Below are 25,537 nucleotides of genomic sequence, written 5' to 3' on the forward strand. Positions count from 1 at the left end.
CTATGCTAAGCTTCTTTTTTTTTTACCTGCAGAGTTTGGTGGAGAATGTTTGATCTTGTTTTTCATGTAAGCAAGTAATGAAGGAACTTTTTAGCATTTTCAGCCTGTAGTTGAGGCAATGTTTGCACTGTGTGATGATTAAACTATTAATACGTAAAGGTTAAAAATCAAATGAGACACCTTCACTGCTTTGACATAGCTTCAATGCTTATTTACCGACTTGCAGCTGTCAAAACCGTCCGTACATTTTTAGCCGATGCATCCAGTAATTGAAGACTATAACCAACGGGAATTGATCTCCTCTCAATTTAACAACTGGAGAGCGACCCTGGTCGGTTCAGATGTTTGTGGTATAGATTTGTTGACAGTGTGGGTGTGGATGGAGGGCATCTGTGTCTGCTGTGAAAGATGACGCATGTGGACGTTGTAGAAGAAGTGGATAAAAGTATCCTCTTTTTCCTCCACTGAAATTACCAGGAATGCCTACAGTCTATTATTTAACCACAAGGCCACTGCTAATTGTTTCAGTGTGTGTGTGTGTGTGTGTGTGTGTGTGTGTGTGTGTGTGTGTGTGTGTGTGTGTGTGTGTGTGTGTGTGTGTGTGTGTGTGTGTGTGTGTGTGTGTGTGTGTGTGTGTGTGTGTGTGTGTGTCTTAAAACACCAGCGGTTGGGAAAAATGAACAACGTGACGTGTCCTGCTCTACTTGATATGGCACAGATGCTGCAATAGGCCTGAATGGTGCGATTCTGTACTCCCGTGACCCAAGACCATGAGGAAATAACTAAACAGTTTCACTGGCATCACACAAGCTCAGGAACAGAGGCATAACTAATTTGTTTAGTCCCAAAAAGCCTCTATTAGCATTTAAAGCCTTGCATTTATTCCACGTTTCCAACTGTATCATATTATCTTAAGTTTATATTTTACTGACTTTCTGAAATAACACTGAGGAAGGTGGGAAGGTGTTTTTATATATTTCAATTATGTCACAACATAAGAATTAAAAGTTTCTATATACAGCACTCTGTACCGACAGATTCTTGTGCAAAATCAACCAGTCCTTAAATGTAAAAATCCATGTGGGTGAAGGCATTTCCAGCAGAGCTCTCTTCTGCCAGGAATGCCTTGCTCTCACACTCACACCTGAAAGTTCCTCAGTATAACTGCAGGGCGATCTGTTTGACACTGAGCAGCTCCGCTAAAGCATCTGGAGCTCTTTCAGTGTATCTGCCCAGATTTATCCTACTGACTCACTGATCCTTCCAACAGCCTTCTGGGAGAACAGACACAGTTTAGTCCAGCGAGTTCAAAATAACACTTTTTGGGCTCCTTCCTTTCATCTGAGAGAATATTTCACATTTAAAAAAGGGATCCTAGTGGAGGTGAACTGTTTAATTGTTTTTAAGTATTTCAAGCCAAACAACTACTGGATTCCATTCCATGATTTAGTGTCCATATATTTATGGTCCCCAGAAGTCTTGGCTTATCCCTGGAAGGTCAAAGTTCACAGTTTCAACCGCATGAACTGTGCTGACTTTGGCAATCCCTTTGTTTTTCCCTGTAAAGCCATCGTGACCTTCACATCTGTGATTTTTAAGTGAAACAAACTCCGACTGGAATGGAATTTGGTGCAGACACTCATGTTCACAAAAGTAAGATTTCTGTCTTTCTTTCATTGTGCCCGTGTGCAAGCATCAACACTGGCACTGCATTTAGCTTCAGCTAGCATTTGCATTTGTTTATTAGGAATTTGGTGAAAAAGTTACCTGCTGAGGGGAGATGTGAGCTTCTTGCAGTCTATTAAAATTCATGTCACGTGTTCTTTTCCATATGGAAAAAAGAGCCCAAAGTGTGTAATACATATAAGACATATAAGGTTTAGTGGCCACAGAAGAACATCAGATCAAGAACAGCTACCGGGCTGTTAAAAAATGAATTAGTGGTTAAAATGAAATGGAGAGGTTTTGGAGCTGGAAGGTACAGTTCAGCTGCTTGGAATCCAGAATCTGAGAATGTATCAGAGCCAGTAATGATATGTGGCAAGCGGCTCGGAGTTAAGGAGGTAGAAAGTAAGCTGTGACCTAGGGGGCGGCACATATTAAATCAAGAGCTCTGTATGTTCCATTAGACGTCTTGGACACACTGTGTTTAGATTAATGTGAAGAGGGGGGATTGGGAGCGCAGGGCTATGGAAAGGAGAGGTTTTGTCTGTTCTGTCAATTACAATTCTGGAATCTGTCTCTGGGGCGGGGCTATAAGGCCAGGGGGCGTGGCTAATCAGGCTCCATGATTGAATAAACAGAAGTTTGGGGTGAAAACTGGGGTTCTGGAGAAAAGATTGCTGATCTGGTTGCTCAAATAGCTAAACCTGAGGAGAAGAAGGAGAGGGGGGAAAGCAAAAGAATTCAAAGAAAAATAAAGGAGAGACACGGGGAATGAAAGAATAATAAGGAAAGGGAGAAACAGCTGAGTGTTGGGGTAGTCCAAGAAAAGCAGGAGAAGTGGGGAGACAGGAGCAGGATGAGGGATGTTGAAAAGGAGGAAAGGGAGGTGGGGAACAAGATCGAAAGGCTCTTTAGGTTCTCCAGGATCCCGAGGTTTTATGTTTGTTCTCCCCCAAGTTCCAGTGGTTGTTACATAACTGGAAAAGACTGCTGAATAGTAAGATTGTGTATGGTCTGCCTGCCAACACAATCACAGCACAGCCAGCCGACTCATCTGCTGTACACTGGGGAAACACGGGCTTGGATGTGTGGCTTGGATTAGCCACACAGTCAATGTGTAGCTAATAAGTTCAACTTTGCATGCAGTGTGAATTTTCCATCCCATCATCCTTTGTTAAGAGGCTACAGAGGTGAAATCATGCTTTCATGTTTAAATTTGTATCAAAAAGCCTTTTTACGCCAGACCAAGAGGAAAGTTGGAGAGTGAAGCAATGACATAAAGCTGCTTGTAATTGACATGTGGCAGGTCAAGCTTCCCACAAAGAAACACGATGAGCATCCATACAGTGTTTTAGCTTTCAGCAGTTCAGCAGTCTTGTGCATGGTGGACCTTCAGCTGATAGCTGTTTGTGCCCATCAGCAGCGTTCCCTTCAGTACCTGAATCTTCAAATTGCAGCTCTCGGCTTCATTTAATGTTCTTTGGCTTCACTCTTTACATAAACTCAAGGAAAAATAGAAAGATCATATTTTTCTTTGGAAAAATTCCATCTCAATGTTTGACTTTGCTTCCAGACATGCCACTCATCACGTCGAGATCATGTGACGGGAGGTACCCCCTCAAGTCACTCCTGCTCCCCAGTTTCTGAGAGGTCAAGCTGATGCACATCTGGCATTTCCTGTTTCCTCTCCTCCATATGCCCCCGAGTGGCAACCACACACACATACACCCACACAAAATCACACACACAAGGACACCTACTCATTCTCTTAAACATCTGCGCACATTCAAAGTTATTTTATAACAGCAATGAACCCAACACACAGTCCAACAGGTAGACCTCTGTTCCACACTCAAATGTTTCCATTGGACTGTAAAGTCTTCCAGCTGGTATGGACTTGGTAGAAAGACGGGGGAAAGAGAGGAGGGAGGGAAATGGAAGAAAATGAGAAAAGAGTAAAAAAAAAATAGAAGCAAAGAGAGAAATGAAAAAGATGATGACAGACTGAGAGGAAGAAAATCTGAAAGGCAGGTGGGGGAAAGAGTCAGAAGAAGAGGGGCAAATTCTGCATCTCACAATGCTGGAGACACTTTTCATCCTGTGGATGCTGTGCAGGGCTTAAAGGCTGTGTGAGACTGCATACGTATGTCCAAAGCCATTGGTAAGATGGGGGACAGAATGATGCCGTATGGTTTTCATAACACACTCTGAGGGTTTTCAATACCAACCCTGCTCCCCACCTCCCAAGCCCCACTAACCCATCATCCCCTCAACTATTCCCTCATAGTCTCACATACTTTACCAGCCCCCTCTGCTTTTTCCTCTACGTAGCTTCTCCGCCTTTACACCCCAACCCCCCACCCCCATCTTTCTCTTCTCCTAAGGTTCTCTCAGAACTTTGCAGAGGCTTGAAAGCCTGAGCAGGATCAGATGCAGTGCAGGATTTCTGTCCCTGAAATTCACCTAAATTCATACAAGGATCAACTTTATCTATTTTGGACTTAGCTCAAGGATAGATAGACCCATTCAATCGTTTTTCTTTAATTCTGGACTCTACTGGTAACTCACTGGACTGTTTTTTGGACTTTACTGGACTAAATTGGACATTCCGGGGTTAATTCTATCGGACTTTCAGTTCAATCTATTTTGTAGTAAGCTCTTATAAACTCTGAGGCAGCAGTATTGGCAGTTTGAATGGATTTATTTTACACTGCAGTTCCTTAATTTTTGAAGAATCTGGCCATCCCAGATAAAATAAGGCAAAGAAAAATAGCTTCAAATAGCTCCTTTAGACCAAATTATGTATTTATTTCTTTTTAAAAAAGTTAAGTCTGGAGTGGAAAACGGTAATTTGTAAAACTAACAATAGAAGCTCAGTTTGGCTCAGGTGAGTTTCAATAACAGAGCAGAAAAGAAACCAGCTGCATTACTGGAGTATTTGTTTTGACAGTAAGGTTGCCATTCTCATTTAGATGTTGGTGTAGTTTAAACTTCATGTCTTGGAGGATGCAAACAATCATCAGAAGCAACAGCAGTTGCAGCAGGATGAGTCTTCTGTGCGTGCTGTGGCTGCTGACGGTCTGTCTGGCTCCTGGGAGCCGAGCTCAGAGGCTGAAGGAAGCAGAGAGGGAGAAGCCAGCAGAGAAAGTTCCGCTTATGGAGAGCGATGGAGTCTGTTACCAAGAAGGATGTTACGCTGTCTTCCTCCAGAAGAAGACCTTCAGGGAGGCTGGGCGCAGCTGCCGGGAGCGCGGAGGGACCTTGGCGACGATTTATAACCAAGAAGCTGCAGCTGTCGTCCACGACCTGCTGTCAGCCATCGAGACACAGGGATCTGAGTCAAAGCTTTACCTCTGGATTGGGTTGCACAGACCTCCACGTCAGTGTTCATCCACCCGACCGCTCAGAGGATTCGTCTGGGTCACAGGCAAAGTCTCATCTTTTTTGAAATTTGAGCTTTCACTCTTTATAACATTGACATCCATTCACCATTTTAATAGTGTTTGAATAGACTTTTATGTTGATATGTTGTTTTTTTAAAATTAAAATCTACAGGTGTCACACTATATGTTCCTCTATAATCTCTCTGTCAGACTTTGATACCTCGGCCAGTCTGGCTGGACGGTATTTAGATGAACTACTTTTGTTTCACAGACACAGCTGGTGCAGTAGACAATGTGGAATCCATTTTTTTGACCTCACTGCTACCCCTCAGTCTGATTTAGTCATTATGGAAACCTCACCCACTTAAAAAACAGACGCTTTTTATCATCACTCAAAGTGTCTGCCTTGTTCTTCTGCTGGAAATCAAATCCAAAGAGAAATGCAACCTTTTTTATTATTCTTCAGTCATAATTTAAAGGACTGGCGTCACCAAATTACAAAGCCATGTTTGCTCTCTTTTCCATATAGTGGTGACTAGATACTAAGACTTCACACCCGTTAAGGTAACTGCAGATGCAGACTTTTCTGCCTAGTTTGTTGCAAACAGTTTATTTACTGTGGAGGAATGAATGTTGTAAATGTACATATGTGTGCACTCAGATATTTCCATATGATACACTTAACCTTGGATTCAGTGTTTACGGTTGTGCTAGGTTGTACCACTGCAGCACATTCCTGAGAGAGTAAACAAACTCCTTAAATATATATTGCAGGCATTTCTGCAGCCTGCTTGTTAACAGAACAGCTTAGAGGCAAACCTCCCCATCATTTTGTTGGGCCCACCCCCCACCTCCACTCTCGTGGGGGGTAGAATACAACATTATTTTGCTGTGGCGTTTTTTTTTTTTGTTTGTTTGTTTTTTAAGTGCCTGTGAGTCAGACTTTGTTTTGACTTTGGCGACTCCTAGAGGCAAATTTAAAACACACAAACACACACACGTATACACATTTGAATGCAATTAATGACTGCACAGAACATTTTCCAAATATGACAATATCAGCACATGTAGACTGTAAATATGGGATCTTTGTTTATGATAAAGGTCATCCTTTAAATGTGTCGAGTAGCTCTCAAAACTCAAATACACAGTAAACTTGCATATTTTATTTTATTTTATTTTATTAATCTTTGTCTTTGTGTTTTACAACAGGAGACCAGAATGTCCAGTTCACCGACTGGCTCAAAGAATACTCCCCATCAACTTGTGGAGTCTATCGCTGCGTTTCCATGATTGTTCACACATCTGAGAGCGGGCGTGAGAGCGAAGAAAACTTCCAGTGGCTTGACGGCTCCTGCTCGGTTCCACTGAATGGCTATGTTTGCCAGTACAACTACAAAGGCATGTGCCCACCTCTTGAAGATGAGGGTAGAGGTTCACCTGTTTACACCACCCCATTTTACCTTGCCAGCAGTCTGCTGACTCATGTGCCATTTGGGTCTGTGGCCACCGTGCAATGCCCTGCAGACGGCGCAAATCCAGATCCTACTGAGATGACTGCTCTGTGCATCCAGAGAGACGACGAAACAGTGGGCTGGTCCACCGATTCTCCACTTTGTCCACCCATTGAGGAACCACAGAGCCAAGACTGGTGTAGCAAGAACCACGGATGTGAGCAGCACTGCCAGAACACAGACACAGATTACTACTGTTACTGCTCTGAGGGCTTCACAGTAGATAAGGATGGATACAGCTGCAAGCCTGACACGCTGAGCCAAACCAACCCACCTGAGCTATCTGACTCTGCAGGTCCCACCGACTTGCCTCACATCAACCCGGCCTGTGTGGAGATGGGGTGTGAGTATAACTGCATGGAGACCCAACGGGGTCTTCGGTGCACATGCCCCCCAGGCTATCAAATGGCTCCAGATGGCCGCAGGTGTTCCGATGTAGATGAATGTCAGCAAGGACCATGTCCCCAGCTCTGTGTCAACATCCCAGGTACCTTCCACTGCACCTGCCTTTCAGGGTATCAGCCAGACGACGAGGGCGAGTGTGTGGATGTGGATGAATGCCTCGATGATGGCAGCTGTGAGGGTGTGTGTGAAAACACAGTGGGGTCCTTCAGGTGCGTGTGTGGCGCTGGCTATGAGGTGGGCAGCGAAGGAGAGTGTGTAGATATAGATGAGTGTGCAAGGGGGTCGCCCTGCCAACAGCACTGTCTCAACCTCATCGGAGATTACGAGTGTCTCTGCGACAATGGCTACGACCTGCAGTTAGACAGACACACCTGCCAGCCTTCGCTTGAAGACGAAGAGTATTCTACTCTGACCCCCGACCCGGGTAACTCTGTTCATGTAGCCATCTTTGACCATGATATTCCCTGGTCCTCTTCATTCACTCCTGACCCAAACTTTGAAGTTGACACCAACTTTGATGCTGACTGGGTGACAGAGGCCCCTGAAGGACTTCCCCCTGATGGGTCTCACAGGTCAGGAAATCACCTAAACCAGTGGGACACCCTGTCACCCAGGGGATATCAGACATCCCCGTCCCCGACGCAAAAAGGCAACATAGACAATGAAATTAATAATGGCGTGGATGCTGATGCAGGAAGTAGAGACTCTGGTCCAGGTGTGGCAGAGGACACTGCAAATGGTTCAAATTCAGAGGAACCTAACATGGGTGGTGCAGAAGAAGCTAGCGTCAAAGCTACGGCAGAAGCAGAGTCTGCTGAAGGTCAACGGAAGCACGACAAGAGCTGGCTGCTCGTGGCCCTCCTGGTGCCCCTGTGTGTGTTCCTGGTAGTAATGCTAGCTCTGGGGATTGTTTACTGCACCAGCTGTGCTGTGGACAAGAGCCTTCGCTTTTCAGACTGCTATCGCTGGATACTCCCCACAACGCCTCCTGAGAGGAGGGAAGTGAAAACCCAAGCATGAAACCAAAAATAATCAAACACGCACGGATGTCCTTAAAATGCAAATGTCTGTTAAGATTTGTCTAAAACTGCTATCCACTCATCAAGAAAACTTTTCACTTTTGTCCTCTTGCACAGCTTTTGTAAATAATGTAGTCTGCCATCATTTTTTTTGTTTTGTTTTTGTTTGTTTGTTTTTTTAGAATTCAATAAAAACCTTTAAAACTGAAGAAACTTTGTGTGCTTTGTGTTGGTTTAAATGAAGATGAAAGGAAAGAATGTGTGGTTGTGGTTTTAAAGCTCTGTGTGCTAAGCAGCTGAAAGACTGTTGATTTTTCCTAAGCCAGAAATGAAGAGGAGGAGATGGTGTAGGGCTGTCAGGAAGGGCAGGAGGCGCTGTTGAGTGATAGCCCAACGAGTTTGTAGGATTTTGACCCTTCGATGTTCCGGTTGTGCGACTGAATAACTCATGTTTAGCAGCATTAAGCGAGAGTGTATCAGGGACGAACAATGTTCAAAATTTTTCGTGCTTGTAAAATGAGACCGACGAGGATGGGATTCGAACCCACGCGTGCAGAGCACAATGGATTAGCAGTCCATCGCCTTAACCACTCGGCCACCTCGTCATATGCTCTACCATTTCGAAGACTTTGGTACATATACACACTTATCTGACTGCTATAGTCTCTGTTTCTTGTTAGCATTTCCTGAACCTTCCTGCTGTGGTTAACGGCGGTGTTCTTCAAACTTAATCTTGTTCAAATTTACAATGTGAAACCCGTTAAAAAAGCTCGGCATAGCTGCTCAGTGATTGGCTAAAGTTTCCATCGGCCACGATATACAACCTCTGATTGGCTGAGGGCTGATTCTCTCGTTGAATGAATATAGGAAGTGTGCAGCGTGAGACTGCAATTTGACATTCGCTCAGCGCTATAACGGAATCAAGGTAACGAGTTTTTGAGTTGACTTTTACCTTTATTTATATTTATATTTATCTCACTTGTGTATCAGTTAGCAGACAGTCATACCGATTAATGACTTGCACATTTTGTGATTAATTGTTTTGTTTACAGAAGTCGCCGAGTCTTTAAATGCAGCCGTCTTAGCATGCACTCGGGAAGCTAACGTTATTCAGTTAGCTGTAGCCTCTGTATTCATACTTAATTCAGACACGTACAATCGTTGTGTTGGTGATAGTAGGCTGCTGATTTTAAAAGAGACACAATCAGGATTTATTTTCGTGTGTAGACGCTTCTCTTCATATCAGTTACTGTAGTTTTTTGGGGGGAAAGTGAAACGGAAAATAAAACAGGCTCGAGTAATATTAACTGATTTTGAATCTGTGCCACGGTCTCCACAAGTCAAGGTTCACTGGACGATCAGCGCCTGTTGTCACAAAAGCTTCTCTCTTTACTGCTTCTCCGAAATATGAAATATGACCACACTTCAATTCATGTAATTCCAGTTTCTTTGTACGCTTGTGCGTACAATGTCAATAAAGCTTAGCTTATCTTATCTTATCTTAATTTACTTGCCACTGCACTATGCTCTATTTTAACCACTACAGCTCCCAATTGAAGTATATTAAAATATGTAAACAGGGCAATCTATTAGAGTGTTAATTTCTAAGAATCATTAAAAACTTATTTGGGAACTAAAATCATTAGGTGAAGTCCTTTTGTGTTTTATTGCAAACTGAAAATCTGAGTATATTAGGGTACCAAGAGAGCAACTATAGTACTGGATAGGAATTCAGGAGTGGCAGACAAGACTGTGAGGGTGGTGAAGGACATGAGGTAAGTGAGGTGTGGTGTGGTAGGGGTGACAGATGATTTTAAGGTGGGGGTGGAATTACATCAGAGATCTGAGCCCTTTCTTGTTTGCAGCATTGATGGACAGGCTGACAGATGAGGTCAGATTGGAGTCTCCAGCTTTGGGGGCTGCAGTGAGAATATAGAGCAGGTGGAAGAGAGACTGGAGAGGTGTAAGTATGTTCTGGAGACAAGAGTAATGAAAGTCTTTGAAGCAAGACAAGAATACATGTGTGTGTGTGTGAATGACACGGAAGCACTTTTAACAGTGAAGATGCATGAAGTAGAGGCAGTAAAGATGTTAAAGGGACAAACTGCACAAGAGGGGTCAAGAAGCAAGTGCAGGCAGGGATGAGCTGAGAGTGGTGGAGATGAGTACAGAAATAATTTGACAAAAGGATAGCAGCAAAACTGAAAGGGAAAATGTGCAAGAGTGAGACCTGGTATGTTTTTTTTTTTTAAGCCTGTCCGGTCTGGCAGCTTTTGCAATCAAATTTATGATCTAAATATACTGTTGTGACAAACATGTTTGCTTGAGGAGCTCTGTAGACTCTCTATAGCAGGGTTGGGGAACTCCAGGCCTCAAGGGCCAGTGTCGTGCTGTGTTAGATAGGACCCTGGGTCAACACACCTGAGTCAAATGATTAGTTCATTACCAGGCCTCTGGAGAACTTCGAGACATGTTGAGGAGGTCATTTAGCCATTTAAATCAGCTGTGTTGGATCAAAGCCTGGAGTTCCCCCACCCCTGCTCTATAGGCTGCTTGTTCATTTTTCTTCTTCCTTTATCTATTTATTAATTTATATTAGGGATGCAATGATACCAATTTTTTCAAACCGATACGATACCATACTTGGATCTGAGTATTTGCCGATACAGAGTACAAAAACCGATACTTCTACCACACACACACACACACAAATGCAATGAATTGGAAGACAGGTTTTATTTTATTCTCTGCCGATAATAAATAATATCTTAATAAAAATTACCACAAAAAAAAAAAAAAACGGAAGTATTTGGCATTGACGAACAAACTCCCCATCTGCCTGTGGATCATCAGTCCACTGTGCCGTTAAACCAAGGACTGACATCGCGCACACACTGCTTGTCTTTACCTCTTTAGAAAGTTTTGGCACCATTGGCACCACACCTGATGTGTGGGTGGCTGGGAATTTCATATCGAGTATGCTGAGAAGAATCCCATGTTTTCCACGAGTTATCATCCAGAGCGATAAAATGAGTCAGAGCCTCTGTTATTTTAACTGCCCGTGGATTTTCTCTTGACATTTTTCATCGCTTTTCCAAAACCTGAGTTAAAGTTGGCTGTTCCACACCGCTGACATTTTGTTTAGCCTAGCTACAGCAGCCTCCAGTTTCTCTTTTTTTATCTGGAGCCGCCAGTCTGACTCGTCTAACCCTGTGCCTGTTTAGCGCGTGATGTCCCCCTAGTGGCCAATCTAAAGAACTACAACAGAAATGACAAGCCACCCTCTGATTAATGAAATAAGTTAGTATCGGTTCATAGTATCGGTTAACTTTTACGAGTATGAGTACACAAACATTTTACAGTATCGGCACCGATACCAGTATCGGTGCATCCCTAATTTATATTATTATTAATACTATTATTTTTCACAGCAGTTCCAAAATATATCAATCCCCTTACCATCCCCTTCGTCTCCCCCCCTTTCCACACCTATCCACCACCCCACCCTCACCTCTTAGGATGGATAAGTTCAGAAATGAACTAACTGTCACCAGTTAGGAGACAAAGTTAGAGAGACAAGGCTGAGATGTTTTGGACATGCGCAGAGGAGGGATAGTGGATATAATGGACAAAGGATGTTGAATATGGAGCTGCAAAGGGAGGAGAAAAAGAAGACAACTACAGAAGAAGTTCAAGGATTGGTGTGGCAGAGGAGGATGCTAGATATTAGGTGAGATGACCTGGTGACCCCTAAAGGGACCAACCAAAAGAAGAGGAAGAACAAGAAGCTGGCAAACCCAAACAGTTTAAGATCAAAGCTATACTTGATGATTATTCAAGATTTTATCTTCTATATACAGAATTATAAACAAACTCTTAAAAAGACTCTTAAAATAATTATACATAGAAGTCATTCTAGTATCTGTAGGACTGTTGCAAGTAAATATCAGTGCGTTTGTATCGTACACAAGCTGTTCTACACTGCGTATCCTGCCTGACAGAGACAGGTGTGCAAATACCCACGGTTTAAAAAAAGAAAGAAAGTTGTAGGTTCTAACTTGAAGCACCACTTATCTTGCTGTCCCACATTTGCTCCTAACATGTTCCCCACTTTCCTTCCCTGCTATTTTAATACAGTACCAGTGTAACGTTCAGACTCAAGATGGTGGACTCCCAGTACTACCTCCCAAATGACATTGGAATCTCCGCACTCGACTGCAGCGAGGCCTTTCGTTTGCTTTCACCTCAGGAGAAGATGTACGCCCACTACCTGTCACGCGCGTCTTGGTATGTTACTAATGCAAAAATGTGAGAATGTCAACACTCTGAAATTACATGTTTCACCTTCTCGAAACAACAAAAGACTTCAGGTTATTTAAAATGTGCCGTCCTGCTGGTTTTAAAAATAACAAATGTAAATACATTTGTTTGAACGTTTGTCTTAGGTATGGTGGTCTGGTAGTACTGCTGCAGACATCCCCCGAGTCTGCAGACATCTTTGTCTTGCTGCAGAGAATTTTCAGAAAGCAGACGCCTGCACAGCTGGAACAGGTCGCCACAGCAGCTGGGCTCAGCTCTGAGGAGTATCAGGTACACGGCCTCGCCGTCTCTCTGCCGTTTTATTTCTTTCTAAAACAAGCTTTCATCCACAACGGCTGCAGTCATATAAAAATGTTTCTTCAATGTTTTCTCGTTTATGATATTCAGGCCTTTCTGGTGTATGCAGCAGGTCTGTATGCAAACATGGGCAACTACAAGTCTTTTGGAGACACAAAGTTCATCCCAAATCTGCCTAAGGTAAAAAAGGCCTGCAGTAAGAGTTGTCAATCCAGTTTAGATACTTTTTAACCAGATTATAGGTTGAGGACAACTGTAAAAGCAGCTTTGTAGAGTGTAAACACGAAGCTAACGAAATGTGACTTTAGAAACCTGACAAATATCAGTGGTGTTCAGAACAAGTGTGCCTGATATAGTATAATCTGATGTGTTTATCATTGAAAACAATGCTGCTGTCTTTTAAGCTGTCTGCATCTGTGGCATGTACACTAGGACAAGCTGAAAGCGCTGGTTTGGGCCAGCCAGGCCTTTCAGGAGCAGCCGGCTGAGATGGAGGCTCTGTGGGACAGCTGCTCCTGTCTCCTCTACTCGCTGGAAAACAGACAGAAACAGCTGGGGCTGGGCGACAAGGTGGGATCTTTTAATCATTTAAAGCCAAGTGCAGGCTGGCTGGTTAACAATTTTGATTAAATAGCCAGTGGTTTTCATAGATGAGAGAAATGTGACAAATGGTTTTGGCCTCAGCTGCAAAAGTTTCGTTCTCTTTGGCTTTATTTTGACTTCTTCTTCTTCTTCTCCCCCCCCCCCCCCCCCCCCCCTCCTTAATTCTGAGATTTTATCTGCCTTTTAGGAAAGCAGTAAATATGCTTGTTCCCTGTGAGAGGATGCATGGCTCATTGACTCTATTTGTTTTGTTTGCTTCAGGGAATTACCACCTATTTCTCAGGAAACTGCTGCCTGGAGGATGCTGAGCTGGCTCAGAAGTTCCTCGACTCAAAAGTAAGCAAATTCACATCTAAAATAAATCTTTTAAATGTTTTTTTGTTTCTTTTATCTCTTTTAATCTCATTCTTATAATAAATGTGTTTTTAATCTGCCTTTGAGTCTTACTCAGTTTATTCTTGTCGCTTGTTTCTAGAAACTGTCTGCCTACAACACGCGTCTGTTTAAGAAGGAAGACGGAGGGAAAACCTGCTATGAGGTCCGCTTGGCTTCAGCTGTGCAAAAAGGTCAAACTGCAGTTAAAAAAGCCTAAACAAAGGGGGAAAATGGCATGCAAAAAGTATTCCAATATATATTAATGAAAATAAATAAACAATTGGTTCACAGACTGCGCAGTGGATGGGGAGTGCGAGTCCTGCTGTGGCAGCTTCAGCTTTGAAGACAAAGAGTTCACTGTGAGGAGGGGAGACTATAGCCGTGTCATGGAAAAAGTCTGCTATTATGTTGAAAAAGCACAGGTGAGACGGCTAAGAATGCAGTGGAGCTTACATGAATACGAGTTTTATCATTTAAATCTAAAACATAAAGTTGGGTTAGTAAAATATCAGTAATTGTCTTTACGAGAAGATTGAGTGAATGACAACCAAAAAATGTTTCTGCCAGAGTTCTAGTTATAAGATAATTTTTGTTTTGTTCATCATCATTTATTTATATAGCACTTTAAAAACACACCTGGTAAACCAAAGTGCTGTACAATACAAATATAAATATAGTAATAAAATAGCAGAAACCAGACGTAGCAATAAAATTAATAAAAATGTCAGTTACCCACAGAGTTAAAAGCCAGGGAATAAAAATAGGTTTTTAATAAGGACTTAAAAACTGGCATTGATGTAGCCTGTCTAATATGGAGAGGAAGGTTATTCCAAAGCATCGGCGCTGCAACAGAGAACGCTCGGTCTCCTCTAAGTTTCAGCCGTGACTTTGGGACCAAAAGCAACAACTGCTCAGCTGACTGAAGGGAACGGATGGGGACATGGGGCTTCAACTAGTCAGACAAATAAACAGGTGCCAGACCATTTAGAGATTTAAAAACCAATAAAAGGACTTTAAAACGGATCCTAAATTCAATTAGAAGCCAATGTAGAGAGGCCAAAATCGGAGTGATGTGGTCAAATTTCCTTCTGCCAGTTAAAAATCGTGCCGCAGCATTTTGCACTAGTTGCAAGTGTGACAAAGTGCCCTGCCCAACCCCTGTTAAAAGAGAATTTGTTTGTGAATGTCTTGCAGGCCTATGCTGCCAATGAGAACCAGAGGAAGATGCTTGAAGAGTACACACGCAGCTTCACCTTAGGCTCCATTGACGCACATAAAGAGGGTTCGCGCTACTGGATTAAAGACAAGGGGCCAATAGTGGAGAGGTGAGTCCACTAATCAGCAGCACAGTACGTTTATGAGATCCCGATGAATTTTAGAGAGGGACTATTTTAGCACTGTTTAAATTCTGCTGCACAGTGAAATTGATTTTTTATATTTCTTGCCTATTTACTTCCCCATAAAACTCATTCTGACCTTTGCACTGTGAATGAATACCACTCTTCACTCTACTCCTTATTATCCCTTCATTTCCTCCCTGGTCTTGCTTCCTCTCAGTTATATAGGTTTCATCGAGAGCTACAGAGACCCATTTGGCTCCAGAGGAGAGTTTGAAGGTAAGTGCCAAGCTGATGAAGAAGAGCGATACTGTCATGACTATTGTTGTGCAAGCTGTGATCTTATGGGTCTCTTCGGGTTTTATTTCCTGCTGGTTGGCTGAGCTTACTTAAGTAGATGGACTTAGCATCTCCACTGGATACATTTCTGTGTTTTGCCACAATAGTAATTGCAGCCTGTGGTCTTTAAATGAACACGCACTGTAAAGCATGTTGTTTAGTACTACTGTTGAAATGCTGGATCTAATTTGGGCAGCATATGTCCAAGTAAGTGTCCATGAATCCTTATCAGTTTGAGACTGATAAGGATTTTTTTTTCTCTCCCAACCTACTCTTGGCTCTGTGTGATGTCAGTGAGAGTGGCGATCCCTTATATGGTTATGTCAGGCACATGGCGATCAGCAAAAATTTGTGTTAAAGGGAGGGGGAAGGGAGCTAAAAAAGCTTGTTTCAAACGGTGGAAAATCTGAGTGTGTGCACCAAGGGACGGATGAATAACAATTTAAGCTGTGAGTCATGCAAAACTACTCCAGTAGAGTCAAAAAATAAAAAATACAGACCTGGAAATGAGCATTAAAAAAATTACGCGGTGGATTTGATGTCCTAAGTTTATTGCGTCATGCTGTTTTAGGTTTTGTGGCCGTTGTGAACAAGGCGATGAGTGAGCGTTTCGCCAAACTGGTGAGTTCAGCAGAAGTCTTGCTTCCTGAGTTGCCTTGGCCGCAGGAGTTTGAGAAGGATACGTTCCTTAAACCGGACTTCACCTCACTGGACGTTCTCACCTTCGCTGGGAGTGGAATACCAGCCGGCATCAACATCCCCAACTGTGCGTGCGCAGAAATCTCTGACACTGTCAAACAGCTGAGTCCAGCTTAATTACAGCATTGAGCTTGTTTGTTTGTTTGTTTGTTTGTTTTTATATAGACGATGACATCAGACAGACGGAGGGCTTTAAAAACGTGTCACTTGGTAACGTGCTGGCTGTAGCCTATGCAACGCAAAAAGAAAAACTGACCTTCCTGGAGGAGGGGGACAAGGTATTTTACACATTTTTCTGATTCTCTTAAACACCATCTGTTTTCCATTCACACACCTGTGTAATAATACATTCTCCTGATTCTTCTGTTTTCTCCAGGATTTGTTTATCAAATGGAAGGGCCCGTCGTTCGAAGTGCAGGTTGGACTTCACGAGCTTCTGGGTCATGGGAGCGGAAAGCTGTTTGTCCAGGTCTGTTTACTTCCTGTGGTGTGTTAAGAGCAGCAGATATAGTCAGTTCCTCTTTGTAAAATGTTTCATTTAATGATTTTTTTCTGGACAATTTAAAAAAAAATCAGTGAATAAATCTAATTTTCTATTTGTGTGTCCTCAATCTCCATCCATAGGATGACAAGGGCAAGTTTAACTTTGACCAAAGTAAGGTGATCAACCCAGAGACCGGTGAACCGGTGAGTTTGTTTTTGTGTGCACCTTTCTGTCTGGTTTTCAAATCTTATGGCCATTTTCATGCTTTAGTTTTCAGTTGCTGAATAAAAGAGAGACTTAATGTGTGAACATGCGTTTCAGGTGTCCAGCTGGTATCGGGGCAGCGAGACCTGGGACAGTAAGTTCTCCACGATTGCTTCTTCTTATGAAGAATGCCGCGCTGAGTGTGTTGGACTCTATTTGTGCCTCAACAAACAAGTGCTCAGGTATGTCCTGCACACTGTATCTTGTAATAAATGTGTATTATATATGTTAAACTAACTTACACATCCCACCTTAACCAAAAAGTTTTCTTATTGGCGTCTACAGGTAACAATCACTCCCAGCAGTGAAATTCTTAGGCTCAGCACCTCCTCAATATTTCATGTAGAGAATCAAATATTGCACATAAAGTAAAAATAAAAAGGAGATCAAATAAACTGTATAAATAAGAAAATAAAAGTCACATTTGGATTGAAAAGTCTCTCTCAAATTTCCATAAACTGACAGATTTTTGCAGCTGGGAAAATATTTGTGGTATCCAAGAGTCTTTTGGGAACAAAAACAAAGGCTTTCAATCTATTTAAATATGCAATGAATATTAAAAACAAACAAACTCCAGAGCCAAGTGAAATAGTGCTCACTTTATTTGGATGTTTGGAAACTTTAAGCAGCTCTTCAGTCCACTTTCACAGTTATTTTTCAGTCGTACTCCAGTTTGTGGACATGGATGGATTTTTTTTTGTTAAATATATATAAGTGGGTTGGGGGGAGTGGTCATTATGTATGTTCAAGAGTGTGGCTGATTCTCTGTGGGGTCGGTGTGTTTACGTCCATGTGTTTCTGTGCCAGTATTTTTGGCCATGAGGGTCAGGATGCAGATGATGTGGTGTACATAAACTGGCTCAGCATGGTCAGAGCGGGACTGCTGGGCCTGGAGTTCTACACACCAGAGAGCAAGAGCTGGAGACAGGTAATGTGTCTGCTCACTGAGCAGTTTTCCTCTTACTAGTGGCCTCTTTTCACTTCTTCTTCAAAGTTGCAAAGTATTAGCTGAACAGTTTCTACAATCAAGCATACAAAACATCGACTCTCCATACATCTGTGTCATTTTTATAAATAAGTTGATGGTAAATTTCAGGGGGGGGGGGTTTGTTTGTTTGTTTGTTTTTCTTTTGTGAGCATCAGGAGGCGTAGACAGTATGTCAAATGTATGTGGCGTTATGTGTTTGCGTCAGGCTCACATGCAGGCTCGATTCGTCATCCTACGCGTGCTGCTGGAGGCTGGAGAGGGCCTGGTGGGCCTGGAGGAAGTAACGGGAGAAGATGGCAAGCCCGATGCACAAATTACACTGGACCGAAGCAAGATCCCCACCGTGGGCAAGAACACCATCCATAGGTTCCTTTGTAAACTGCAGGTAATCAATACTTCTCCAATCAATGGGTGCAAAATAGAATAATTCAGTAGAGTCAATTTGACAGCTACATGCACCACTACACTACCCTCTATTTGTTTTTGTATTAAAATCAAAGAAGCAGAAAATTAAGCAGCAACAATTTTGATTAGCAGTTGTTTTATGTTTAAAAATATATATATATATTAAAACTTAATCGGGTGCACCATGGCAAATGTGAATTTGTGTATTATTTACTTATAGCAGTAACTCATAGTTAGGATTTTAGTTTGAGGGTTGAACAAAACAATGAAATGAGTCAAGCTTTTGTAACTTGTTTTGCAACTAGATTGATCCAAACTTTCCACCTAAGTTTACTCTAAGCCATCATCTAAGCTTTATTGTCGTCTTTCTGTTGATTTCACTCAGTATGCTGTTAAGCTAAATCCACAGTTTGTAAACTGATTTGTAGGTCTTGAAGTCAACGGCAGACGTGGAAGGAGGCAGGGCTTTCTATGACAACTACTCCACCGTAAGCGACACTGGCGCTCACAACTTTTTGCACCTGCGCGAGACGGTGCTGCTGAGGAAGGAGGCTCGCAAGATGTTTGTTCAAGCCAACACAAGAATCAGCGGTATGTTTTAACAGGGTGCTGTCTGATTTATTTATTTGTTTGATAACCGGTCTAGCCGTTTTCACTTCAATAAAACTATTCATAAGCATGTGATGATTAGGGTTGGGAGCAGGGGAAACGAAACGGCATAGTATCGCGATAATTTGCATGGTAAGGTGTCAATTTTAAAACACTATTGGAATACTGCAAACAAGAGGTCTCAGAATGTGATTTATGTTTTTCTATTATTATTTTTTTGTTTTTGACATTCTGTTACCAATTGCAACTGATTGCAAGGCAATTGCACAGATTGGCAAGCGTTCTGCAAACATTCGCAGTCTGACTTGGACTGATTTATCAGAAACAGGTTGAATGCATTTGGCAGCTTATCTCCCCTTTCAATTACAGACTGATAGATGGTCTTATGGCAGCTTTTAGTGACAGTCAGTCTCATTTTGCAGCAAAAAACTTGTGATATAAACTTATATGGTTGAATAAAACATATTGACTTGATTGAGTTCAATGTCTACATTATTTTCAGCTGAAAAAAGGAGATAAATCATAATGTATGTGATTTTACAGATCCCAAAATGTTAAACAATCTGATTAATATAGTATTGTGAAGTAATGAATGGAAAGGATGATTACGCTTCTCTATATCCAAGTTTTATTTGGAAGCTTCCAAAAATACCTTTTTGGAGTTTGCTTAAAGACCACGTGTCAAATCTATAATGGCACTGCTTCATCCTCGCATAGAAATATTAACAATTGTACAAATGGCATTAAAATATATTAACTGTTCAACTTGTTGTTGTGACAGACAACAGTTATACAAGCATACAAACAAGTGAATTAGCCCTGTTCTGCCAGAGTTAATCATTCAGTCTGTGTGTGTTTGATTTCCAGGGGATAGTGTTGAGCTGGTGGAATACGAAGGCAGCGCAGCAGGTTTGATTCGTTCCTTTACCGAGCGCTTCCAAGACGATGCAGAGCAGCTGGAGTCCGGCCTGCTGGAGCTGAGCAAACAAGACGCTCCCTGCTGGTGTTGATGTGTGGAGGGAGGGAGAATCTGCTTTGCAATTTCCAAAAAGTACCAACAGAAATCAGATTTTTCTTTTTCTTTGCAACTGGATGCAATAGCAGAATGATTCTTTCTTACATCCAATAAAGCCATAGAACCAGAGCACCCACAACTTTTAAAGCACCAACGGATTCTTAAGCACTCTGGTTCAGTGTCAGGTCGGTTTCTGATGACAATTGTCAGACACAGTGTGAGTGAGATGATTATTAATAGCTCATCACTCTTGCAGATGTCTTTGGCAAACACTTTTCTAATGACAAGTAAGAACTAAACCAATGTAACCCTGACACTTAAAAACAGTTAAAGCATTGAAAGAAATGCTTTTACAAATCTTTATGGTAACTCAAAGTGATTGAAGTGAATACTTTTTTACAGTCAACTCATGGCTACAGATTTTACAGTCTTCACAGCTGGTCCTTTTTAGTTTTATGTCCATTTCTGTGTTAATGACTTGAGAGGTTTAGACTCTTAACTAGCTCCAGTGACAACTTAATGTTGACTGTAAGGCAAAGAAATACTTCATGGTTTTTTTTGCCCAGTTTGGTATTAAGGCATATTGGATTAGTGTTATTCCTCTTTCTGGTGAGTTGGACTAGTAAGTATTTTTGATGTTGAATCTGAACAAATTAAAAAAAATCAATTTGATAAGATCTGGGTGGTATTTTTTTCTTTCCTTCCAGAATCATAGCAGGTTTCATTTTCATAAACTCACTTTTACTACACGTTAACAATAAAGAGTCACCCTGAAGAAACTACTGGCATTCTGAAGTAATCCCAGGGATTAGTAATATGATTGAAAGGCAGTTTAAGCTGTTTGCTCGTTAGATGCTTTTGTACCATCGCCCTGTTTGTCGGATGTATCAGGAGTTTCTGCTGTTTCTTCAGTACTGCAGCTCTCCCTATCGTTTACAGAAGCAGCATTCGTTTGTAACACCAAGTCAACCTTTTCCCTCTTTTTGTGCTGATCTCCTTTGTATTCTCCATCCTCGTTTTCGATCACTTGTGCTTCCTCCTTCTCTTCAGCTTCACTGTCTGATCTCAACTGATCCGGTGTTGAAGGAGTGGAGTATGTATCGCTGGCCAGCTCTATCAACGGAGAGAAGGGTTGGGAGATGAAGGGAGAGAGAGAGTAGGGGACCTTAGGAGAAAGAGATGGGGACTGATAAGGTGAATGGGAGGGAGAAAGGCTGGGTGAGTCATAAGGGGAGATAGAAATGTGCATCTTGGGAGATACAGATGGGGACTGATAAGGGGAAAGAGAGGGAGAAGCACTGGGAGAGTCACGGGGAGAGAGGGATTGAAACATTTTGGGGAAAAGAGGAGGTGGCTTAGGCGAAAGTGAGGCACAATTGGGGAAACTGATTATTGGACAGGGTTTCATGTAGTCTGAGTCATCTGGGAGATGCTCCTTTATTGCTGGTGGCTGAGCAGTAGCCTCCTCTTCTTTCACTCCCTCTTTACTTTGGCATGCTTCAATCTGCTGCTCCTGTATCCCTGGCTGGATCTGAGGAATTGCTGATGAAGGCTGCAGTTGACCACCGCTGGGATCGTTTTGCGTCACCGGCTGGGTATGGCCGTCTTGAGCAGTCTGGCCTTTTCTCAGCTTGAGTGTTTCCTGTCCGCTCTTCTGGGCTTTACACCTCCCCTTGGTTTTTGGCATTAAAGGTGGCGGAGGTGGTGGAGCAAGCGGGGGCGACAGCATGGTCGATGTCTCTGTTGAAACCCGGACTTTGAGGCTGTGCTTGAACATGCGCCGTCTGGATAAAGTGCTCTGAGACTGCAGGAAAAGAGGGTTGATGAAACAGAGAGCGCCCAGCCCAGAGCCACAGTCCAGCTCTAAGGGACTACGCGTCGTGATCGGGCAAAACTCGTGGAACAAGGTGGAATTTAGAGACGATTTCTGGGCGGCTGCATCTGAGTCAGGTGCAGATTTATGCTGGCTGTCTGAGTCTGGCTGTGGAGCTGAGTCAGACGGAGCTGCAGAGCTTGACTGCAGTGCAGACTTAGGCAGGGCGGAGGTTGCAACATCTCGCTTCTTCTCCTTAGCTTTTTGGGGCTTAGGTGTCTCCCGTGGCTTAGGTGTCTCCCGTGGCCCACGGACATTTAGGTGGGAATTCCAAAACTCTACACAACAAAAAAAATGTTTTGGTTATTTTAATAAGTTCATCATAACCAAAATTTACTGTGATTCTGATGCGAACAGTGATTTATTGAGTAAAGTTAACATTTTATAAACTGCATAAATTCAACATCATTGTGACTGTAATTTACTATTGATTTTTTTTTATTAAATTCACATTTTATACATAAAAGAATTAAGTAAGCAGAGGATAGAAAAGATACACCTACACACAAACTTCCCCCAGTGCCCGCTTGCTAACCTGCGGCTGAGACATAATTAATGATGTGCTTAAATAAATCCTGGAAGATCAAAATATTTGAATTTGAGCATGCTTACAAAATCTTCTATCAGGGAAAAATGAAATGACCAACCTATTCCCATGTGTGAGATAGACTCGAGCTCTTTGTGCGATGATGCCCTCGCTATTGCGTCAGGAAGCTCCAGAGGGAATGGTAGCACATCTCTGAAAAGAAACATGCGCCGCAGAGATTAAAAAGATCTGCATTAGTTCTTGCACATAAACAGATATTGGAATGGATTCATGTGGAAAAAGAGGAAGAAGTGATGACAACGTAATAGGACTTGATCAAGGTTAAAGAATCAAAATTATACTAAAGAACCACTAAGGAAACCGAGAATGAGGAAGGCAACATTTTACCTGCTAACACAGTAAAAGGAAATTAGTCTTGGAAGGTCTGGAAAGCTGATGGCTGAAGTCTCCAGAGACAGAGCTGCGGATGAAGAAAATTCAAATGTCAGGGATGTTTAGTGCGAGGGAACGCTGGCTGGTATTAATAATACAGTTTATCTGAGGAATTATTGAGTAGAATATTGGGTCTTTGGCCTGGAGTATTACTTTAAAAGAAGACAATGAAAGGCATCTTTGCTTTGATCTGAATTCTAGTATTTATGTGTAAGTACTGTGTAATACTACAGAAATGATAGTGTGCAGTGTAGTTGTAGTGTAGATTTAAAGCTGTCTGATATTTAATTACAGCATCTTCAGAATGAAAAGATTTCAAAGCTAGGTTAAATAAGACTCAGAATTGCTGACAACACTGCACTCATCATGGTCTGTGTGCGTGTATTTTTTAATTTTTATTTGTTGCAATAAATAAAGTAAAAACAAGCAAATGGTGTATATAATACCTAGCCAAAAGAATATAATTAAAGAAAATGCTGATTTACATTTATATCCAGCACACGAGTACGGTGTTGTTGCTTCTCCTTGTTAAATGAGAAATTAACTGTGATTAACCACTTTTTTTTTTTTTTGCTCAATTTTACAAGCCACTCCCAGGCATGATTACTGCCCGACCTGCTGGATCAGGAAATAAATTAAATCGAACCTGTCTGACAAAGTGATGTGGGCTGAAAGAGCTCAAAAAGCAACAGATCATGCCATGATATAAAGACACTCAAGAAAAGCTGAGACGCAAAGTCACTGACTTCTATCAGTGACTTTGTTTGGTGCTTTGAGACTCCACCAAACCACAGTGAGAGCCATTATCCACATATGGAGTAAACAGTGGTGAACCTTCCCAGGAGTGGCCAGCTGACTAAAATTACTCCAAGAGCACATCGACGACTCATCCAAGAGGTCACAAATGAACAACATCAAAAGACCTGCAGGCCTCACTTGCCTCAGCGTTTATGATTCATCAATAAGAAAGTGACTGGGCAAAAATGTCATACCATGGCAGACCATTCAAACTTGAAAACTCTCTAATATGGCTGAATTCAAACACTTCCTTCCCATCTTTGATCCCTTAATTAATGAAATTATCTTATCAAAAACTGCATTTTGTATTTACTTTGTCTAATATTAACATTTGCTCGATGATATAACATAAGTATGGCACATATGCAAAAGAAAGGAAGAAGCTAAATAACTTTTTCACAGCACTCTATTAAACGTTAAGATGCTTTCCCAAAGTATGAGTGGACTCTTCCAAAGACTACCAAGTGTTGAGGTAATGCACTTACTGCCTTGCTCCTCTCTGATACCAAACTGCTGAACAAAGGATGGCACGCTGTCATCCGTCAAACGCACACAGAGCACGTTTCTTTGGGACGTGCGAGACTTTCGCACCAGGAACGTCTGCAAGACAACACAACTGATTACTGAACGCAACTGGGAGTGCATAAGAAAAGGTAGGAGTGGAAATGTGGATGTGTGTTATGTCTGTGTCTCAGACCCCGGGAGGCTCCCTCTGCAGTATGTGCAGTGCTGTGGCTGGGTTGATTGATAGCTGGAGCCAGACGGGCACTGTAAGCAGGAGACGGTCCAGTACACTGATGTTTTTCAGGGAACCCTGACCCCTCAGCTTGCGCTCCGATACTTGGGTGGGCTCTGGAAAATCGTACAGTGGTTCTTCTTGCTGTGCCATCTAAACACATACAAACGCATACAACAACATAGTTAATGTGCTCCAAATCACCATGCAGTCTCATAATGCTACACGTGGTTATGGCATCCTTCTGGATCCCAGTCATGACAGAAAGACGGGTGAGACTGCTGCACACAAACAGAGACACACACCTGTACCATAAATCTGACTGGATTGGACCGGCAAGTCCAGACTTGGTAAAGCACAGCAGCTCAGACAGAGCTTAAATAAAATAGCAACCTATGGTGAACAGCTTTAAATTACAGACACACCAACAGCAAACACAAACGCCACAACAGTCATTAGATGTTAAGTAAAAAAGGAGCAAATGTCAAACTGACACACTTATCCTTGTTAATATGAACACATCAATGGGCTGAATCTGACCGCAGCCTATACATGTCAACTTCTGTCTGGACCCGCACGAAGTACATTCCTCTAAAACTTGCACATTTCCTCCGCAAACTGCGCTGCACGCAGGCTTCTAGCGCTACAGCCATGTAATTGTGTGTCACAGCACGCTCATCTTATTTTTAAACAACCAACTCAAACTGTTTTACTACCTCTCTGCTCCGATTCTTCTCCTTCCTTTTCCACCTCCGGATCCACTTTATGATGGCATGCTTCGTGTTCTTCCACCAGCTTTTTTTTTTTTTTTACTACGATGGGAAGTTTACTTCTCTTTCACTCTGGCCTGTCATGACGCGTGCTGTCAGCTCTGAAGATGCCTTCTTTTGCTCCTCCTCCTCCTAACCCACCTGATCTCACCTGGAGTCAAGTCAAGTCAAGTCATCATGACGTCAGACTCACGTGTTCTAGATCCACACAAGACTTGAGTTACGTCTTATTATTGTATTACTTTTTAGTACAGATAATAGTAACAAGTCGTTTTAGAAGAGCAGTTAAACAGGGGTTAATTGATTTAAAGTCCTGTAGTTACAGAACCCATAGCCTCCGTTCATCCATTTTGTTAGTGCTACAGTCTACTTTAGCACATTAGCGCGAAGATATGCAAGTGGCTTGCCAGTAAAGTGACCGTCTTGGTGAAACTGCGCCCTCCATGTGTGCAACCCTACCTCAAGAAACCGGATACGGATGTGAGGTTTAAATACGACAGCTCCAGGACCGCGTTGGGTAAGGCTTCTGTGTACTTTGCTGGCTTAATTCAAAAATTTTGTAATTTTGGTACAAATATGAAAACTAGACGGGCTTAGTTATTTTTTTACGATAACTGGTAACAGAGACCTGGCTTTAGCTTTGGTAGACGTTTGCTACCA

General features: G+C 42.3%; 3 protein-coding genes across 9 annotated transcripts; 2 read left to right on the forward strand and 1 right to left on the reverse strand.

The window, feature by feature from the left end:
* Positions 1 to 764: 764 nt before the first annotated feature.
* On the forward strand, positions 765 to 8,200 carry LOC146510156 (uncharacterized). 2 transcript variants are annotated; one of them, XM_085175757.1, is made up of 3 exons: positions 765 to 4,552; positions 4,638 to 5,092; positions 6,261 to 8,200. In XM_085175757.1, the coding sequence occupies exons 2-3, from the start codon at positions 4,660 to 4,662 to the stop codon at positions 7,985 to 7,987; spliced, it is 2,160 nt and encodes a 719-aa protein (XP_085031883.1). In that variant the 5' UTR covers positions 765 to 4,552; positions 4,638 to 4,659; the 3' UTR covers positions 7,988 to 8,200. The 2 variants fall into 2 exon arrangements, with proteins under 2 accessions (XP_085031883.1, XP_085031882.1); XM_085175756.1 differs by having other exon boundaries at positions 765 to 5,092.
* Positions 8,201 to 8,450: 250 nt separating this feature from the next.
* On the forward strand, positions 8,451 to 20,398 carry dpp3 (dipeptidyl-peptidase 3). 5 transcript variants are annotated; one of them, XM_085175754.1, is made up of 20 exons: positions 8,672 to 8,911; positions 9,852 to 9,949; positions 12,124 to 12,273; positions 12,432 to 12,576; positions 12,694 to 12,783; positions 13,036 to 13,173; positions 13,468 to 13,542; positions 13,682 to 13,772; positions 13,873 to 14,003; positions 14,776 to 14,906; positions 15,139 to 15,197; positions 15,829 to 16,023; positions 16,122 to 16,234; positions 16,333 to 16,425; positions 16,581 to 16,643; positions 16,762 to 16,886; positions 17,512 to 17,632; positions 17,898 to 18,077; positions 18,526 to 18,688; positions 19,574 to 20,398. In XM_085175754.1, the coding sequence occupies exons 3-20, from the start codon at positions 12,149 to 12,151 to the stop codon at positions 19,714 to 19,716; spliced, it is 2,181 nt and encodes a 726-aa protein (XP_085031880.1). In that variant the 5' UTR covers positions 8,672 to 8,911; positions 9,852 to 9,949; positions 12,124 to 12,148; the 3' UTR covers positions 19,717 to 20,398. The 5 variants fall into 5 exon arrangements, with proteins under 5 accessions (XP_085031876.1, XP_085031880.1, XP_085031878.1 ...); XM_085175753.1 differs by lacking the exon at positions 8,672 to 8,911 and adding an exon at positions 8,959 to 9,761; XM_085175750.1 differs by lacking the exons at positions 8,672 to 8,911; positions 9,852 to 9,949 and adding an exon at positions 8,451 to 8,618.
* Positions 19,776 to 25,451, reverse strand: LOC146510158 (uncharacterized). 2 transcript variants are annotated; one of them, XM_085175759.1, is made up of 7 exons: positions 25,337 to 25,451; positions 24,824 to 25,028; positions 24,069 to 24,260; positions 23,857 to 23,971; positions 22,529 to 22,601; positions 22,242 to 22,333; positions 19,776 to 21,872 (listed from the first exon to the last, which is right to left on the reverse strand). In XM_085175759.1, the coding sequence occupies exons 3-7, from the start codon at positions 24,258 to 24,260 to the stop codon at positions 20,554 to 20,556; spliced, it is 1,791 nt and encodes a 596-aa protein (XP_085031885.1). In that variant the 5' UTR covers positions 24,824 to 25,028; positions 25,337 to 25,451; the 3' UTR covers positions 19,776 to 20,553. The 2 variants fall into 2 exon arrangements, with proteins under 2 accessions (XP_085031885.1, XP_085031886.1); XM_085175760.1 differs by lacking the exon at positions 25,337 to 25,451 and adding an exon at positions 25,120 to 25,235.
* Positions 25,452 to 25,537: the final 86 nt, after the last annotated feature.

This window comes from Neolamprologus multifasciatus, chromosome 10 (genome assembly GCF_963576455.1).
Source record: "Neolamprologus multifasciatus chromosome 10, fNeoMul1.2, whole genome shotgun sequence".
Classification (NCBI taxonomy): domain Eukaryota; kingdom Metazoa; phylum Chordata; class Actinopteri; order Cichliformes; family Cichlidae; genus Neolamprologus; species Neolamprologus multifasciatus.